Genomic DNA, 19878 nt, shown 5'->3' on the forward strand with positions numbered 1-19878 from the left:
GTACGGCAGTGGGAAGAAAGACCGAGAAGGGGCGGAGCTTGTCCCTCCGCGGCTTCCGTAGAAGCGGCCAAACATGGCGGAGTATTCTGCTGTCAGAAGAACCAAGCTGGTTCTGAAGGGGACGAAATCGAAAAGGTGAGGCTCTTCCTGCGGGTCGGGTTTCCCCAGGTACTGGGAAGAGGAGGTGGGATCCTGCCTCCTTTCTTCGAGTTCGGGCCTCGGTTGCCGGGTCCGAAAATCACCATCGTCGTGGTGAAATGCCTCTGAGCGTGTGCAGAGCGCATTCTGCCTCTCCGCTGCGCTTAGCGGAGGGTGGGAAAGCGCTCTGCACACGCTCAGAGGCATTTCACCACGACGATGGTGATTTCGGGCGGGCGCAGTTTCGGCGTCAGGAACTAACGATTTCCTCGGGGGAGCTTTGAACCCCGGCCTCTCTTCCTTGCGGAAAAACCGTGTCGTGCTTTTTAAGGACGAAAGGGGAGCCCTGCTAGAAGCGCCCGATCGAGGCTAAGTTGTGATTGTGCGCTTCCCCCCTTCTGTTCTGCCTCTTTCTATATGCAGAAACTCCGCTTCGCGACTCAGGAGTTCGGGGTTTTATGTAAGTAGCCTGTCTCCTGATTAAGGCGAAAGATTGCAGTTGCACATTATTATTATTATTTATTGAATTTATATATATAAATTTATAATTTATTATTATATACCGCCCTATACCTGGGGGTCTCAGGGCGGTTCACAGACTAAAATCAAGATATAAAACCACAAAATACATAATAAAAACAACCCAGTATTCCCACACATACACACTTCTCCCAGACTCTTTTCTCTGTTGGGCTGAGGAGGTCCTGGCACTGATGCCATCTGCAGCCCTGGGGTAAAACATGTGCCTTGTCTGAATCAAAATAGTCGTTCACATTCACTTGCAGCCTTTGTGATAAATTGGGCTTCTCTGGTATGCACATCTTTCCTTACATGAAACATGTTTGTTTCTCTTTGTAGTACCTGTTTGGTGATTGTGTATCATACACAAAGCATGCAATTGATTTTTTTCCCCTTTGTGTCATTTTGCAGTAAGAAGAAAAACAAAGATAAAAAACGGAAAAGGGATGAAGATGCTGAGGATAAACTTGATATTGTTGGTAAGCTCATTTTTCCACGAAGGGGCATGAAGGAGAGCACTGAGCTGAGCCATGGCTCGGCTTAGTGCAGTGATTTTCAACCAGTGTGCTGTGGCACCCTGAGGTGCCTTAAATGATGGCCAGGGATGCCGCGGGCCACACTGGTCTCTGTCCTTCTTTCCTTCCCTCCCTCCTCTGATGCCCTCTCATGCCTCTGCCTCCCAATGGCTTGCACAGCTGTTTGTTGCAGCAGCCCTGGCTACAAGCTCCCCAGACAAATGGTGTCTCTGGGGCTGGCCAGGGGGTGCTGGTTGCCAGGAGCTGAGGGAGCTCAGAGACTAGGGATGGCTGTGGCGACTGCCCAGAAGACTCCCAAGGGAGTGGAGAGGAGAGGAGGCTGAGGGAACATTCCACAAGCGAGGGTGTCTGAAAAAGAGTGAGAGGCTGCCAGCTCTGCAGGCATGGGGTGATGTAACTGGGCTCCTGAGCCCCACAGGGGTGCCGTAGAAATAATGTCAAGGGAGCTGTGTACTCAAAATGGTTGAAAACCTCTGGTTTAGTGTGTTGTCTGAACCCAGTCTTGTGGCTTAACCCTTCCAAACAACCTGTGAGCTGTAAAGGATGAGACAAACCTTTGCTACAGCTTATGGTTTGCTTGGAAGGAGGTAAACCACAAGCCCTAGTTCAGATGACACACTAAGCCAAACCACAGTTTAGCTCAGCATAGCAGTAAAATGACGGGAGGAGGAGCAAAGCAGCTGTGACCTCCTCTTCAGGAGCCCAAACATTTGCACTAAGCCATGGGTTAGCTTAGCTTTACATGTAAGCTGAGCCTTAGTTGGCTATCAGACTGAGAATTTTGCTTTTAAAAAGCAGCATACTTTATTGTGTATTAATTATTTTTGTATGCCCCCTTGTCATACATAGTTCTTTTATCCTCACAGCAACATTGTAAGGAAGGTTGGCTGAGAGACAGTGACTGGCCCAAAGTTCATAACAGGCTTCATGGCTGAGTGGGGATTTGAACCTGGGTCTCTCCAATCCTGGTCAAAGTCTCTAGCCACTGCATCATGCTTTCATGCTGACTCTCAGTTGTTCCCTTATAAAAATCGAAAGACATGGACTATTCATTACAAGATATGCTCTAAGCAGCCTCTGATCTTCAGAGGAGCATGAAGGAAGTAGATGGAAGCATCCAGAATGTCATATTTGTACTTATTTGAATTGCCATATCTGTATTGTATTCAACATTCCTAGTGTGATTTTGATGTCCAAACTATGAGGGCTTGCATGATGATCAAATAAGGAGTCGTGCAGCTTTCTTGTATGCCTGGCTAGAAGCATTTGTTCTTAGTAGCTTTCAAGACTGCAGAACTTGTTTCTTCCCAAACCAAAGATTATAAAAAGATCTTTTCAGCTATTTAATGGTTTCTTGTCACTAACAGTTTTTAAGTTTATTAAGTAAACTGTCATTGTGCATTATGCTTGGTTAAGATGGAAAAGTTGCTTTGTTGCTTGGTCTCTTCAAAACATTCCCAGCAAGCAATTGTGAAGAAAACAAATGTGTTCTTGTCTCTTTTTTCTTTCCTCTCTTATTAGAAGGGTGGTGGACTGTTTCAAATTTTGGTGAAATCACAGGAACCGTAGCGATAGAGATGGGTCTTGGAACCTATATCAGTGCTCTTGACAATGGCCTTTTTACCCTTGGAGCACCACATAAAGGTTGGTATGGGCAAAAGTGGAGGGAAATTTTCTCCCTCCCTATCTCATTTTTGGCATGGGTAAGTAAGCCTCACTTATTTTGATGATTCTGTATTGCCCTGTGGCACCAACTGTACTATGACCCAGCTTTCCAAATAAGTCCAAAAGAGTTTCCAGACTGTGCACCTTCCCACACATATCTAAGTTATTTATTTATAGTAATGAATTTTTGGTAAATTATGCTGACCACATTATTTAGCTGTCAGTTTTTGAAAATGGACCATTGTAGCCTTTATCCTGTACAAATTTGCCTCTTGTGCTCTAGTAGCTGAGTGCAAAATGTTTATCAGAAAACCAACCTATTGCTAGTGTATCTGAAGAAGTGTGCATGCACACGAAAGCTTATACCAAGAACTAACTTAGTTGGTCTTTAAGGTGCTACAGGAAGGAATTTTTTTATTTTAACCTATTGCTATATAAGTGGATTGTTATTTATTTCAGTATGGAAAACAGAGAAGTGTGTGCATTGAGAATGGGAAAACAAAATAACTTGCAGTAGAACCATTAATATTTTTGCCCTTAAATTAGCCACATGCAGTCATTTAAATGGGTCTGTTCTGAGTATGGCTAAAATTGGATACAACACAACATCCCCAGCGCCTTTGGTATCTTCTCTTGCATCAGCAGTTCATAACAGGATTCTCTGGCCTGTGTGTGTCTAATTTCTTTTTAATGCTTCCAGATGAAGGGCCATACCCTCCTGAACAATTTACTGCTGTCAAGCTTTCAGATTCAAGGTAGGTACTCACCTTGGCTTTATATTAACCATTAAGTTAACCAGGCTTTCTTAGGTTACTGGACACGAGAGTGTTTGAAACTGCCTTTCCTTAGATTTACTTTCTAATCCTAGCTTAGAAACAGTGTTTTGCCCCTTTGATAAACTAGATGTGAGACCTAAATAAAGGAATGTGGTAGAGTACATCTTGTGCATGTCCATGGATGCATGGATTAAAAATTTCTGACTCAGAGTTTGGTCGTGACACCCCTGCAGTTGCTAAAGCATGCATTTGTGATCTATAGATTATTAGGCAGAATTGTTCTCTGCAGAGGAAAATAAAGTTGTTCCAAGGTTACTCTAATTCTCTAACTTGCCTAAAGTAAGCTTATTTGTGTTGTTTGTTCTTATTTTGGGTAATTAGTTCTGTTTCTGGTAGAGTTGAGGGTGGGGACAATAGACCTATGTGGCTACCTGAAATCTTATTCAATATTCCTGGCTTCTGAGATTTCAGTAAGCGCTGCTCTTATGATTACAAGCTTTCACCATTCAAGGAGGTGTGTCAAACAAAATTAATGGACTATGCTGAAATGGCAAAACTTAATGGAAGAATAAACCAAGAAGAATAAACTTTTAATAAAGAAAGGGCAAAATACGTGGACTATCTGAAAAACTATTGTAAACAATTGAATTCATTAGCAGGATTAACTCAACAAGCAGATAAGCATATTTGTCAAAGAAATATTAGGGATTAAATAATAATTGGAATTAATTTGAAGATGCAGCAAGCAAACTATAATATAAGAAACCACAGAAGGGAGAGAGTCAAATGGTGTATTTTATTGGAAAGTTTGTTAATTTTCATGATTGTTATAAAACTGAAATTTGGAAAATGAAAGTTATTAAAACAAACAAACTTTCAAAAGATCCTGGAACATAATTTGAAAACCATAGCCCTTGATAATGAACTAATCAATTTCCAATGTCATAACTTGCTTATTTGTTTCTTTTTCTAAGAATTGCATTGAAATCTGGCTATGGTAAATACCTTGGCATTAACTCAGATGGGCTGGTTATTGGACGTTCTGATGCAATAGGTTCGAGGGAGCAGTGGGAGCCAGTGTTTCAAGAGGCAAGTGTCAGCAGTCATTCTTAATACATAATGTCTTAATACATAATCCAATGGTTTTAGATTATAGCTGCTTTTATTGATATCAGATGGCAGTGATGCAACATTAACTAAGAGGCCATATCAAAATCTCAGAAGTGGCTGTTTCATTCTATCATACTGAAATAGTTTTATAGCCTTGAAAATAATGTTTAGCTTGGCAAATGCAGCATTGAAACTGATCCACAAATACCAAGTTTGAATTCTAAATTGCATTCTCAAATGCCAGTGTTGTAATTGTCATAAAATGACAAGAGGGCTAATTATGAGTTTTAAAATCAACATGCGAAATGAGTTTAAGTTTTAAATTGAAATGAACGGGTTTTGAATGAAGTGGATTGTTACAGTGCTATTGAAGTAATATTGGATAAAATTGTGAGACGTTCTTGTTGGAATATAATAACAGTCTTCCTAATTTGTCTTGATTTTATTTTTTCCCTTCAGGGGAAAATGGCGCTGTTAGCAGCAAACAGCTGCTTTATCAGCTGTAATGAAGAAGGCGATATTGTAGCCAAAAGTAAAACTGCAGATAACGAGGAAATGATTAAGGTAATTCAAATGGCCTGTATGTGCAGTTCTTATATTTGTCTGCGTGACTGCTTAAAGGAAAAATGCAGAAACGGGCAGAACATTTCAGTGTGGAACTTCTTCAGTGGCTGTCACAGGCAAAATAATTGTTTAACCCAAGCGTATGTTGCCTGGTCAGATGACCTGGAGCATCCATTTTAACTGGAATGCATCTCTGTTCTGAACTTTCTCTCTCTCTTTTTTTTTTACTGGAAGGGAGGAGTCTCACTGATTTTAGCTGAAACAGCTGGTGAGGAGTCAAACTGGGTTTTGGACTGCATTGCTTCAGAAGGTAGATAGGGCTTCAATTTGCATAGCAGAGTGCTCTACCTGCCCAGGGGAAACTAGACATGTGCTCTAACCTAGCTGCATCCTCGATTTCTTCCTGCTCCCCCAGTAGTCCTTGCAGTATGCACACCCTGTCTCCCCATATTGACCACTGTTGCTAATGTGATATGTCAATATGATATTTCTTCAGTTTGCATATATGTGTAAATGCATTTGCAGAGGCATTACAAGAAGATTTTGTCAGAGAAGCTCCTTTGCATACTGGTGTGTGACTGTTGCATTCAGTGTCCAGTGAAACTGGAAAGCAAATCAGGAAAGAATAATATCAAGAGAGAGGATAGGATATTTTGGGCTTTGAACTTTTTCGGTTAAACCAACTGTAAAATAGCACTGTCTCTCCCCATGCTTCTTTTTAGATCAGGACGTGTGCTGAAAAGGAAGCCAAGCAAAAGGATGACATTGCGGAAGAAGACCAAGGAAATGTTAAGCAATGTGAAATCAATTACGTGTACGTAACAAGGGTTTCTTGGCTAAAAATAAAACAAAAGCAAGTTGTATTGGAATGCAAATAACCCCTAGTTTCCTTGATCGAAAACCTTCGGGTCCCGATCCTTGTGTAAACATGTTAAAAGCTGAAGAAAGTTTATCATCATGAGGATCTGGTGGGTTTTGTTCTAAGGACCAACTTTATTTCACAAGACAAGGAGATGTGCTTTTGGTTTCAGATGCAAGCCTGATACATTGCACCACTTGCTTTCTGTTTATCCCTAGTATAATCCACAAATGGGACTTTATTACTTTTATGAATTTTTTGGATATTTGTTTTATAACAAATGCAACGCCCTTTCTTCCCCCACCCACAATACCTCTTTAATTCCTTAGTGGGGCTTTTAAATGCATGGTATAGGCTTATTGGGATGCGGGTGGCGCTGTGGGTTAAACCACAGAGCCTAGGACTTGCCGATCAGAAGGTCGGCGGTTCGAATCCCTGCAACGGGGTGAGCTCCCGTTGTTCGGTCCCAGCTCCTGCCCACCTAGCAGTTCAAAAACACGTCAAAGTGCAAGTAGATAACTGGGTACCACTCCAGCGGGAAGGTAAATGGCATTTCCATGTGCTGCTCTGGTTCACCAGAAGCAGCTTAGTCATGCTGGCCACATGACCCGGAAGCTGTATGCTGGCTCCCTCAGGCAATAAAGCGAGATGAGCCCTGCAACCCCAGAGTCGGCCGTGACTGGACCTAATGGTCAGGGGTCCCTTTACCTTACTATAGGCTTATTAAGGTTTGCAAGTGTGATTTGCAACAACCTGCTGAAGGTTATCCTCACCCCTAACAGGAATGTGTCGTCCTCCAAGATAGCACAAACTGGAAGGATCTCAAAGCAGACCAATTCACTGCCCTACCCCACCACACCCAACAGTTTTCCAGCTGGCATTCCACATTATGTGGTTCTTGGAAGCAACTGGGCATGCTCAGTCCCCAAGGCTCTCTCCTTTACTTTGTATACCTCTTAGATCCCTTGGAGTTCACTAATACCCTGCATTTTTTTATTTCTCAGTGGGCTTGTTTTGGCTGCAGTCCTATCGACACTCGGCCACTGTATTTCGTACAGGCTGAAGATATTTACCTTCTGCATTTTTCTTTCCAGGAAGAAGTTTCAGAGTTTTCAAGACCGTAAACTAAAAGTAAGCCAAGAAGACAGTAAAGCTCTGAAAAAAGCTAGGAAAGAAGGCACCTTTCACGAGGCACTGTTGGACAGGTACTCTTTCTCTTGCAATGGGATGGCAGTTGTCAGACGTGCTGAGCAGCTGTGCTAGCAAACACAACAAACATGCAAACACAGTATTATAAGAGCTGTTTTGCAAAAATGCCCTGTACACCAAAAATGAGCTTATCAGGAAGTATGGCTTGCCCTCTCTGTTCCGTGCTACTTTTCTACATGTTGTTGTTGTTTAGTCATTTAGTCATGTCCGACACTTCGTGACCCCATGGACCAGAGCATGCCAGGCACTCCTGTCTTCCACTGCCTCCCGCAGTTTGGTCAAACTCATGCTGGTAGCTTCAAGAACACTGTCCAACCATCTCGTCCTCTGTCGTCCCCTTCTCCTTGTGCCCTCAGTCTTTCCCAACATCAGGGTCTTTTCCAGCGAGTCTTTTCTTCTCATGAGGGGGCCAAAGTATTGGAGCCTCAGCTTCAGGATCTGTCCTTCCAGTGAGCACTCAGGGCTGATTTCCTTAAGAATGGATAGGTTTGATCTTCTTGCAGTCCATGGGACTCTCAAGAGTCTCCTCCAGCACCATAACTCAAAAGCATCAATTCTTTGGCGATCAGCCCTCTTTATGGTCCAGCTCTCACTTCCATACATCACTACTGGGAAAACCATAGTTTAACTATACAGACTTTGTTGTCAAGGTGATGTCTCTGCTTTTTAGGATGCTGTCTAGGTTTGTCATTGCTTTTCTCCCAAGAAGCAGGCGTCTTTTAATTTCGCGGCTGCTGTCCCCATCTGCAGTGATCATGGAGCCCAAGAAAGTAAAATCTCTCACTGCCTCCATTTCTTCCCCTTCCATTTGCCAGGAGGTGATGGGACCAGTGGCCATGATCTTCTTCTTTTTTGATGTTGAGCTTCAAACCATATTTTGCGCTCTCCTCTTTCTACATGAGGTGTTCCTAATTTCCCATAGGGGAGTGTTCATGTGTGCAGCTGATGCTGCTTCCACTGTGAAGCAATGCAAGAGTTCAACCATTTAACTGGATGTTCTGTAGACAAGGGCTCAGCTGAATGTAAAGCGTTGATATTGGATGGTGGCCTCCAGTGATGGAAAAGCTCTGGATTGTTTTGAGCTCTGGCTGCTTCACATGTGCACATCCATCCCTTGACGTTGCAGTTGTCAGATGGTGGGGATGTGGATATGAACTTGTCCTTAGTCTGCCGTATTCTACAAAATGTGCTAATGTATACTGGCAGATTTCATGCAGCTATACTTACATGCAGCTGCTACTCAAAGCTCTTCCAAGAGGGATTTTAAAAAACATTTTGCTGAGTGCCATTGAGCATTACAACCCATGGCTGATTGCCTTCTTAAAAGTAAACTCTTATCATGAGTGGTGCCTGTGTATGATGAACTTCAATACTGAAACGTACATACTCATCGCTGTTTTTATTCTTTGTCCATATCTGGTGCAATCTCGATAATGGCGTTATCAGACTTCAGGTGACTGTTAACAGAGCTGTTTAGCACTGTAGAAAGAATGTGCTTCAGTCTTTGATTAACTTTAAACATGCTTTCCATCAGTTTACATGGCAAAGAGATGGCAAGCTAACTGGACTGTAGCTTTGTATAAGTTCTGTGCGAAGGTGTGAGTTGGCCACATCCACTTTTGGCATCATGTACTGATGGCATGCAGCCCCTGGAGAATTGGCCAAGGGGGAATATGGCCCTTGAGCCAAAATAAATTTGTCACTCCTGCCCTAAATAGAAATTAATAATGAACCACCTCTGGCTTTTAAAAGTGTGCCAGTGCTAATTCTACTTTATTGTCAGTTGTATTACTTAGATGTACCAATCATTTTACCTTGCCTTTCCCCTACCCCACTTTGTCTTGCAGGAGATCAAAATTGAAAGCTGACAGATACTGCAAATAGTCAGAACAGAAGCTGGTCTTCCATATATTTTCACTTCCTTTATTCAGTGTGTTAATTCTTTTCTTTTTAATAAAACTTTTGCTGTTGTTGTTAAAGTAGATTTTAATTACACTGACTTTGTCTCTTCTTTTGGAAGTAAAGTGTTCATGTTAAAATGGAGACTGGATCATGCTTTTATATGGTGCCATATTGTCAGCGGGCTAGGGACAAAGGTGAGAGCTGTTTCCTAGTTCTGCTGGATCTCTCAGCGGCCTTTGACACCATTGACCATAACATCCTTCTGGACCGTCTTGAGGGGCTGGGAGCTGGGGGCACTGTCATACAGTGGTTCCTCTCCTTCCTCCTGGGCCGTGTCCAGAAAGTGGTGTTGGGGGATGAGTGTTCAGACCCCTGGGCCCTCACTTGTGGGGTGCCTCAGGGTTCTGTCATCTCCCCCATGTTTTTTAATATCTATATCAAGTCGCTGGGAGAGATCATCAGGGGGTTTGGGCTGGGTGTTCAGCAGTATGCAGATGACACCTAGCTCTACCTCTGTTTTAAAGCAGAACCAGTGAAGGCGGTGAATGTCCTGTGTGAGTGCCTGGAGGCAGTTGGAGGAAGGATGGCGGCTAACAGATTGAGGGTGAATCCTGACAAGACAGAAGTACTGTTTTGGGGGGGGCGGGTGTGGGGGACTCCCTGGTCCTGAATGGGGTAACTGCCTCTGAAGGACCAGTGCGCAGCCTGGGAGTCATTTTGGACTCACAGCTGTCCATGGAGGCGCAGGTTAATTCTGTGTCCAGGGCAGCTGTCTACCAGCTCTATCTGGTATGCAGGCTGAGACCCTCCCTGCCCACGGACTGTCTCGCCAGAGTGGTGCATGCTCTAGTTATCTCCCGCTTGGACTACTGCAATGCACTCTACATGGGGCTAGCTTTGAAGGTGACCCGGAAACTGCAATTAATCCAGAATGTGGCAGCTAGACTGGTGACTGGGAGTGGCTGCCGGGACCACATAACACCGGTCCTGAGAGATCTGCATTGGCTCCCAGTACATTTCCGAGCACAGTTCAAAGTGTTGGTGCTGACCTTTAAAGCCCTAAACGGCCTCAGTCCTGCATACCTGAAGGAGCGTCTCCACCCCCATCGTTCAGCCCGGACACTGAGATCCAGCGCCGAGGGCCTTCTGGCAGTTCCCTCATTGCGAGAAGTGAGGTTACAGGGAACCAGACAGAGGGCCTTCTCAGTAGTGGCGCCCGCCCTGTGGAACACCCTCCCATCAGATGTGAAGGAAATAAACAACTATCCTATTTTTAAAAGACATATGAAGGCAGCCCTGTTTAGGGAAGTTTTTAATATTTAATGCTATATTGTTTTTAACACTCAATTGCCCAGAGTGGCTGGGGAAACTCAGCCAGATGGGTGGGATATAAATAAATTATTATTATTATTATTACATGCAAATCTTTACTCAGAAGTTGGGAGTGACGTCACACATTTTGGACCCGTGCAAGTAACCTACAATCAACAAAAAAATACATTGGGTGGAACATGTGAAATAAACAAGTAAAATACATATTTTCCCCTCAATATGAAATTCTTTCTGACAAATCGTAGTGGCCAAAGCTGAGAGTGGGAGCCTGGCATTCAAACTTCCCCCCCAAAATACGTTCTAAAACCCTTTAAGGAAATATCGGGGAGGAGTGTTTTCACAAAAGACATTTGTCATGCGCGTGAAGGGAAATTTATGGCAGCGTGGGGGAATGTATGAATACTTGCCTATAACAGGTTTTACTCAGAAATCAATATATCTCGTATTGCCTTGTGCCTAATGTATCTGTTGGCTCAATAATGTATATTTAAAATAAATACAGTATTTATCTGAAGATCAAGTGGGCACATACTGCATTGTGCCACCAGAGGGCCCCATTCTCTTTAGACTGAGTCAGTCAACATAGGGGGAAAGGTGGGAAAAGCTGGTATATACTGTAATACACTGCTGAAACTGGCTGCTGGAAGTTGCATCATTTTTTAAAAAAACCTCCATGTCTTTGAAACTCCCTGAAAATGGAAAACCAGCATAGCAGAGCTAAGAAACTTCTGCCTGTTGGTGGAAGCTTTCTGTTTGTGGAGAAGGTTTTTAAATCAGCATTCAAAAGAGCTTACACACATAACACAAGCACAAAGTCTAAAGTGGGGCAGCCCCCCTGTCACTTAAAGTTCTCTCTTTAGATAGAAGTCCCCTTCAAGACTGAAACTTAGCAGTGTTGTGTAACTGGTTACACAAAGTTCCACCACCCCTCCACAAGTTGTGCAAAAGTCTCTTTATTCTGCCAAACCAGTTTCAAACGAACATTTAAAACCAAGATGTGTTTCTTGAACAGTAGCGCATTGTGGCACATGGCAAAGTATTTGTGGCATCAAGGAAATCCAATCTTCCAAGTCAGCCACATGGAAAGCCTTATTATTCCATTTCACGGGGATTTGGATTGGAAAAAGGCTTAAACCCACCCCACCCCCAAAATTGGGGCGTGAGTGTAGACCTACCCAGGGTTGCATCTTGCTAGTGAAGTGACTGGCTTTTGTTTTTAAAAGTTAGCATATTGATACAGTTGACACTGGATTTTTTCATGAGTATACCACACGAACTGTGCTCTACTTTTCCGTCTCAGTTGAGGTTCAGCAGCAAAACTACGCTTTGCCTCATCTGAATGTAACCGCAAGCTATATTTTGCTGCTAAATCTGATGTGGGAGGTGAAATCGAGAGTGAAGAAGATGAAGGAGCGCATGAGCAACTAGGTTTGGTTCATTTAGTGCCTAAATGTGATCTAGCATTATTTTTTAACTACTCCATGTGCGACCCATCGAGGGAGGGCAAAGCGGCTACCAAGCTCTTCACTGACTTGCACGCATGGAGATTCCCAAGAGACTTGGAGGGAGGGGTCGTGGGCGTGGTCTCTTTCCCAGTGGCGGAGTTATATTGGTCTTTTAAATGCCCATTACGCAAAGCCATAGCTGTCAACGTTTCCCTTTTTTTAAGGGAAATTCCCTTATTCCGAATAGGATTCCTCGCAAGAAAAGGGAAAAGTTGACAGCTATGCGCAAAGCCCTCGCGGGGTTGATTTCTTCCCCCATTATTATTATTTTAAATTGCATCTCCGGTGAGCGTAATAAAGGCCGTTTTGTGGCCTCGCTGTGCCTCACACGCGAGTTGCAAGCTTGGCGAGAGGTGGCCGGCAAGCCAGGAAGAGAAGAGGCGGCCGCAGAGACGAAGACCATGTGGGGGGTCTCCTGATGCGTAAGGAAACCCCCCTCGAACTCGGGCCATTTGATTTAGCGGAGGGAGACCCACACAAACACGCGCGCTCCTTTTCCTAGGATTTCCCCTCTTGGCTTCCAGTAGAGACCAAGCGGGATCATTTCCCTCGGCTCCTCGAGTTCAGACCCGGAGGACCGGGAGGGCAGGGCCGAGGAGGGAGGTGGGGTTCTCGGCGTTGCTACAACCAAAAGGCTCCCTTCGCGCAGCCGCCGCGTCCCTGGCACCCGAGCAAAGCAAACGTCAGTTTGTTTAACAATCGCCGAGTATAAAATGCTCCAATCATAGAGGAGACTCGCGGAGGGGGGAAATAAGGCTGAGGTCAGCGCAAAGCCAACAAGCAGCAGCGGATCTCCCTTCGCCGATCTTCCCACCTTTGATACTCTAGGGCAGCTAAAAAGAAAATACCCGGGAAGCAGGCACGTCGATGCTAGCTGTTTTGTAGGAAGGGAAGCCTCTTTCCCCCCAAAGCTTCTAGATCCATCCTCCATTCATCCCCGATCTCTCTCACCTTTGAAAGGGAGCCATGGCTGATAGCCTGAGAAGACTGATCAACAACGAGACCTGCAGGATTTTACAGGAGAAGTTGGAGAACTGGTATAAAGATTATCACGTGAGTGTGCGCGAACGCGTGTTTTGGAAATCGGCGCGCTGACTAATAACGATTGGGGGGGCAGCTAGATGCATCTGCGATGTTGTCCCCTTTGAATCTGTACCTGGCAAAATATTAACTCATCTTCCCGCCCTTGCTAAAACCGGAGCTGGCGAGGTGGAAACTGCAGGAAACGGCGAGGTCGTTTCAGACACTAACCTTAACTACATTGATACGAACATCTTTAGGAAAGATGGAGACGATTAGCATTGCAACCAAACGCAGCTTTGTGAGTTTGAGCTTGTTGCGCGGAGAGGTCTCTTTATGGCGGGAGACTAGGGCAGAGCTGGTGGTGTGTTGGAAACCTCCAGCCATTTCCCGGGAAAGTAGTAACTAAGGACGCCGGTTTTCAGCGCCAAGCAGACACTGTTGTGGTTGCCATGGTTATAGAACGCCACGATACTCTACCCGGGAAACGTAGTAAGAACAGCAATGATTTGCAGCGAGGGATTGCTCAAGTCTCTTTCCCTCCTCCTCCTCCTTTGCTGAGCTGTGATTGAGTCTTTTGATTCGGTTACACTTAATCACAGCTCCCCCTCGCCCGAACACGTTATTTTTCCTTTACACATTTAACACCCTTAACTGTTTGTTTTAAGATTGGAACTACGGTACTTCTCTACATTTAATTTTTAATCCTCCTATTACCTCCAAGCAGCTCAGGCCAGCGTAAATGGCGATTCCCATTTTATCCTGACAGCAACCCTGTGAGATAGGTCAAACTGAGGAACAGCAACTTCCCACGGTCACCCAGTGGATTTAATAGCTGAGATTTGAACCCTGATCTTTCCAGGCAAAGGCTGGAACTAAAATGATAGTGGTCCACATGCAGCCGTTGCCAAAAACAGCAGCCCAGTACTGGTTCTCCCTGTAACTTCAATTTACATCACCATGGAGCATTTCCCTGCTTTCTCACCAGTAGAAACCAATGATTATTACCAGCACCTTCCAGCCTACATTCCTCTACTGGCTCTTTCTCCTCCAACTTCTGTGTCCAACTCTGTTCCAGAGTTGTGGCTTTTGGACGCATGATGTGTCCAGCACAGTGCTTGACTTTATATGTGTTGGATCTAACAGGAGTTTCTGGGATGGTTTGCCTGTGCGTTTATGCCACCTGATTACCATGGATGGCAGACAGCAGAATATGTGAACTGGTTCAAGGGGAAAAAGCATTGTGCTATATGATGTGATATTTCAGTTCTGTTTCTGGTGGTGTACCCATGGCGGTCTGTTTACATATGCAGATTATCACCTGATGCCATAAGTCATGAAGGAACTAGCATGTGTGTGTGAATAAAGGCTGGCATAAGATTGTATCGATCACATGCTTTCCAAAAGCTATCTATCAATGCAAAATGCTGCACCTGGTAATATTTTCAACCAAAACACAAACATGCCTGGCAGTAGGACTTTTTCTATTGTACTACACAGGAATTAGAAAAATTAAATGTAAGCATATAAAATAAGGTTTAAACTATGAACAGCTTCCTCTGCTAAGGATCTGTGTGGCATATTAAGTAAGTGTACATTCAGACCAGTTTTTCCCCCTTCCACTGTGGTCACTTCAAACCGTAACCCCTGAGCTGTGGTGGCTAATGCTATTATTCCTTGAGTTCTCATGCAAGACGTGGTAGTTCAGTAAAGGAGTCAAAAACCATCCCATGATTTGTCTGGACAGAAGTGTGTTTAGAGTTTCTTTCAAAAAAAAAATATTGGCTGCAACAAGACAGCTCTGAACTTGATTTTATTCTTGAGAGAAGTCACACTAGAAGTAAAGTGAGCATGAATGTCCACGTTAGGCATGGACATTTGCAGGGGTAAAGCATGTTAGTATAGATCTGTAGGCACATAGCAAAGGTGCTAAGAATTCTCTGTTACAGAAAAAGGTTTCTGTGCTGTCCTGAGTGCCACATCCAGATCTAAACCGAATGTGATCTTCACTGTGATTGACAATCAAACAGGAATAGTACGTAGAAATACTGGGGTTGTGGTGGGGAGCATAGCTGTCAACCTTTCCCTTTTTTAAAGGGAAATTCCCTTATTCCGAATAGGATTCCTCGCAAGAAAAGGGGAAAGTTGACAGCTATGGTGGGGAGCGACAACCCATCTGTGTACAGAGTCAGAGATGACTTCGAATTCCATTTTAGCAGTACAAGCCGTGTGTCACTAGTTTTTTTCTTGATTCTGTGGTTGGAGATCTCTATATCATGGAATTACAGTTCCCAGGGTAATGCTGTTCAGCTGGTATTGTAGATATGCCCCATATCTTTTCCTTAGTAAAGCAAGGAATAAAGCAAAGAATATTACAGCTTGCTGGGAATTACTCTTAGGATTCCAGTGATAGACTGTGGCCACAAATATGATACATTCTGGAGGTTACTTCTTTGTTCTAATTGAAATGCATATGTAAGCTCTTTACTTTCTGCTGTGGGATTTAATATTCCATGACATTTTGGCCTCTGATCTATTGGTTAGTATGCAATATTATTATCTTGTTGATCACAGGGAATGCGATGCATTATAGCTTTTATTGAACTGAGTTCCGTTGGTAGAAGGAATAATGAAGGTGCAATATATTGGCAGAATTGGAGTAACCAAAGTAATTCTAATTTTCAGATTAACTCATGTGATCAGAATCTGACCCGATGCTGTGAAATCATGGAACTGAACTCCATGATTCAGGGGCAGCTCTTCACAATCCTGAATAAAACAAGCCAAGAAGGTGAGGTTGTTCCAAGCTCTGCATGTATGGTTTATGTGCATATATTTATTACAGGTGATGGTTAGCTTGCGCCCAGATATTTATCAATATTTATTGCCCTTCCTTTCTCTTTCGCTCATTGACCCAGGTGGACATTATGCCGGTGTGGATACAATAAAGTCTCGTCTGTTGCCCTGGCTGGGCACTTGTTTTTCTAGCCACACTTGTGGAAGCTCTTCTCACTTGCAGGTACAATAAACTTGTAATTTCCCCCCTTTTTTTCTAGAATGGGTAAACCATAAGATAGAAAGGCTTTGATTCCAGTCTTGCGCTTATCTCTTTCTTTCCCTTGAGAAGAGGGGCTGAGTTGATGTTCATGCTTCAAATGAAGGATTATGTTTTAGAGATATACTGTATATCCAGATTTATTGTGATAAACGCCACATTCAAGGCAGATAAGACGTTGTGTTACAATAGATTGGATGCAGATATGCACCCATAGGAAGGTGGAAGGTGACTTTCCTGTAATGCATTCTTGTTACTTTTCTAATCTATAGCTGCTTTGTGGAAGTCTTCCATAGTTGAGAACTGTGGCTGTTTTATATTTTTGTATAATGGAAATATTAGCCTAATAATATTTATACCCCACTCATCTGGCTGCGTTTCCCCAGCCACTCTGGGTGGCTCCCAACCGAATAAAAAAGTGATAAAACATGAAACATTAAAAACTTCCCTAAACAGGGCTGCCTTCAGATGTCTTGTAAAAGTCAAGTAGTTGTTGATTTCCTTGACATCTGATGGGAGGGCATTCCACAGGGCAGGTGCCACTACTGAGAAGGCCCTCTGCCTGCTTCGCTGCAACTTTACTTCTCGCAGTGAAGGAACCACCAGAAGGCACTTGGAGCTGGACCTCAGTGTCCGGACTGAACGATGGGGGTGGAGATCAGGCATGCTTCGGAGGTGAAATTTCTTATTGGTGAGGGGCTTGTCTCCACATTCAAGTAGACTTTGCTGCATAACAGACATTGTTGATAGAAGTTAATTTCTCCCGAGGCTTGTGTTTCCTTTTACTGAATAAAATGCAAGGACTTTATTTAAAATCAGTTTAAGATATATGGAAGATATATCACAATATTTCTGAAACATTAACAGAACTCCCTGCCTGCCCCCAGACATACATTCATTTCTAGCTTTTACACACTGTATTTCTACTTCACTGTAGGAATCACGTGAAAAAGACAGATGGATGAAGGAATTGGCCTGCACCCGGGACCAGGAAATACATCAGCTGGAGAAAGAGCTGAGCAGCACTCGTTTACAGCTCAGTTTTGTACAACAAGAGTAGGACAATTAACTATTTTCCATTCATACATTTTTCGTGCACTAAGGTGTCGAACTATAAGGATAAGTAGAATTGCAGTTTTGTGGCTGTAGTGAAAGCCTTTTAAGCCACCACATAGTGGTGAAAAGTTGCTGCTGCTGCTGCTGCTGCTGCTGCTGCTGCTGCTAATAATAATAATAATAATAATAATAATAATAATAATAATAATAATAATATAATATCCACAATGGCATTTCCAACCCACCTTTTCCTAACTGGACTTTGTTAATTGCATCTTTATCTAAGTACAGTAGTACCTTGGTTCGCGAACGCCTTGCGACTTGAATGTTTTGGCTCCCGAATACCGCAAACCCAGAAGTGAGCGTTCCGGTTTGCGAACGTTCTTTGAAACCCGAACATCTGATGGAGCTTCTGTGGCTTCCGATTGGCTGCAGGAGCTTCCTGCAGCCAATCAGAAGTCACGCCTTGGTTTCCAAACATTTTGGAAGTTGAATGGACTTCCGGAACGGATTCTGTTCGACTTCTGAGGTACCACTGTAATGGCTGTGAGGATTCCACAGATGTAGAATAGAAGCATGCCTGTAAACTGCTTATGTGGGTGGACCACATGAACTTATAAAGCATACTGGACCCCCCAACAGTTCACATTTATAGGGTAATTCAACCAGTCCAGTCCCCTTCTGTCAATGCAGCTCAGAAGGTTGTTTCTGGGTCCAGGATCAGTTGGTGCTACGTGGACAGGTTCCTGTTTTTGGCGCAGAAGTTTCCCAGAGGAAAGGGTACTTCTTTATTTTTTGTACTTCCAGTTACAAGCTATAATGTTGACTCAAGAGCTTGAATAGTATTGTGTGAGCATGCCTTAGATCAAAAGACATACGACCAAGTCTTTTACTTCATAATATACCAGTAATGTGCTCTTCAGTGACATTTTAGCTAATCTCAGGTGAATAACACAATATATCTGTTATACGTTTATAGCATTCTTTTTTAAAAGCTGAATGGAATTCGCTTCTTTCACAACACTGGAAATGAGTCCCCTAAAGCTTATTTTCACTGTTGCAGCCAGTCAGTTTCTGAAAGTTCATCTATATAGACAGCTTTTCAGTTTAATCTATTGACACACATTCAGAATGAACTTCAATATAGGGAGTGAAATTGCAGTTGCTTTTAGATGTGTAATCTGTTTCTTGATAGTGTGACATGTTCAGATCAATTACTTCAACAACCTTTGTTGTATCTCTGTCCTTTCCCCTTTGTTCTAATAATCATGCACGGTGCTTTTTTTCTTTAAAAAATGTTTAGGGGTACTCTCGTTTTCCTACTCATATTGAAATACTGCCCCTCCATGAGGTCAAACTTAGATTCAGAAAATGTTTAGGAGTATGCATCCCCCTGGGAAAAAGCACTCATCACACACAAAACAACAACAAAGGTTTATCATGGCTGTGTGAAAGAATTGGTTCCCTTTCTCTGTACAGCCTGTGTATGAAAGAAGACATGAGGAATTGATACAGAGATAATCTATTGAATTGGGATTTGAGGAGGGAGTGTGTATATGATTGTTTTTGTGTGTGGACAGCAGAATGAATAAGCAGTGTTGTTAGATGGTGTTTGCCAATCTGTGAGAAGATTTAACGATCAATTCATATCCTAGGATGAATCCAGAGCCTATGCTTTGTACTGTATAGATGGTCAAATGTTCACTTTCCAGCCATCTCCAGTTAAAGGATCTCAGGGATCAAACCTGGGGAAGATTGCTCCTGGAGTCAATGGGCCAATGGCGTAAGACAGGTTCAAATGCTGTTTTTTGAGAGAAGTGACCTGAAATACATGCTTGCAGCAGGTGTACAAATACTGGCTTTTGTAAGCAAAATTCGTGTAAGTAGGCCTCTAAAGGATTTGGCTTTCGCAGTTTATGTTTGGCTGCCCCATCTGTCTATGCCATTCATAAATGCTTGTATATATTTTGAACTTTGAAATAGGGTACTAGGCATAAAAAATTGCCCTGAGTTTGGAATTGGTGTTTGTTGATGTTTAATGCTGCAGTTATTATAGCTGATGTGCTTTTGTGTTGAAGGACTGGCTCTGCAGTGTACTTGTTTTTCCAAATGCAAATACCCTTCTAAGATTTTATTTCTTGTTTCGTTGAATGTGTTAGCAGAATTTGTGCCATTTGTATTAAAGGCGTATCTCTGGGTGTTGATTTCTCTTGCAGTTTAGCAGAAGCCCAGGTGGCTCTTGAAGACACAAAGGCCAAATCCGCCACCACTCTTTTGGCAGCAGAGGATGAAATTGTTCAGCTAAAAGCAGAGTAAGGAAAACACGGTGGCTGGCAAAGTTGGTTTTGGATTATCTTTGTGTGGTTGGTCACATTGGTTACATTTGTAACATCACAGTGCTGTGAAATGAACGTGGCTTGTTGTTGCATCTGAAGAAGGAATAAGCCACAGTTTATTTAAACAAGCCGGCTTTGTAACCCAAGATTTGAAGCTGGCTTGTTTTGAAACTTACTGTAGTTAGCAAAAAACAGCAAAGCTGCGTTTGGATGAAGTAATAAGCCAAATTCAATGGAAACTGAAAGAGTGGGGGGAAAGGCTTCCAAATTCTTCCTCCTGGCTGTGCAGGAGAAAG

General features: G+C 43.2%; 2 protein-coding genes and 1 long non-coding RNA gene across 16 annotated transcripts in view; 2 read left to right on the forward strand and 1 right to left on the reverse strand.

Moving 5' to 3' along the window:
• Nucleotides 1-9366, forward strand: FRG1 (FSHD region gene 1). 2 transcript variants are annotated; one of them, XM_083460170.1, is made up of 9 exons: nucleotides 2-135; nucleotides 1069-1136; nucleotides 2715-2837; nucleotides 3559-3613; nucleotides 4609-4723; nucleotides 5204-5308; nucleotides 6031-6122; nucleotides 7262-7372; nucleotides 9224-9366. In XM_083460170.1, the coding sequence occupies exons 1-9, from the start codon at nucleotides 74-76 to the stop codon at nucleotides 9258-9260; spliced, it is 768 nt and encodes a 255-aa protein (XP_083316296.1). In that variant the 5' UTR covers nucleotides 2-73; the 3' UTR covers nucleotides 9261-9366. The 2 variants fall into 2 exon arrangements, with proteins under 2 accessions (XP_083316295.1, XP_083316296.1); XM_083460169.1 differs by lacking the exon at nucleotides 9224-9366 and having other exon boundaries at nucleotides 1-135; nucleotides 7262-7445.
• LOC310686470 lies at nucleotides 8878-13520 on the reverse strand. The gene is made up of 2 exons (XR_014515951.1): nucleotides 13367-13520; nucleotides 8878-9086 (listed from the first exon to the last, which is right to left on the reverse strand). It is a non-coding gene; the product is annotated as an uncharacterized lncRNA (long non-coding RNA).
• SPATA18 (spermatogenesis associated 18) overlaps nucleotides 12420-19878 on the forward strand; it is a 25673-nt gene continuing 18214 nt past the window's right edge. For 4 of the 13 annotated variants that reach the window (XM_083460010.1, XM_083460015.1, XM_083460008.1 and 1 more), the window contains exons 1-6: nucleotides 12420-12537; nucleotides 13076-13168; nucleotides 15821-15926; nucleotides 16054-16154; nucleotides 17128-17246; nucleotides 19463-19558. In XM_083460010.1, the coding sequence (XP_083316136.1) occupies nucleotides 13082-13168; nucleotides 15821-15926; nucleotides 16054-16154; nucleotides 17128-17246; nucleotides 19463-19558 (509 nt within the window). In that variant the 5' untranslated portion in view covers nucleotides 12420-12537; nucleotides 13076-13081. Of the gene's footprint in view, nucleotides 12538-12776; nucleotides 13169-13669; nucleotides 13816-15820; nucleotides 15927-16053; nucleotides 16155-17127; nucleotides 17247-19462; nucleotides 19559-19878 lie in introns of those variants that run through there. The other 9 variants (XR_014515831.1, XR_014515832.1, XR_014515833.1 and 6 more) reach the window with 4 other exon arrangements.

The sequence above is a fragment of the Podarcis liolepis genome (genome assembly GCF_965112155.1).
Source record: "Podarcis liolepis genome assembly, chromosome: 9".
NCBI lineage: Eukaryota > Metazoa > Chordata > Lepidosauria > Squamata > Lacertidae > Podarcis > Podarcis liolepis.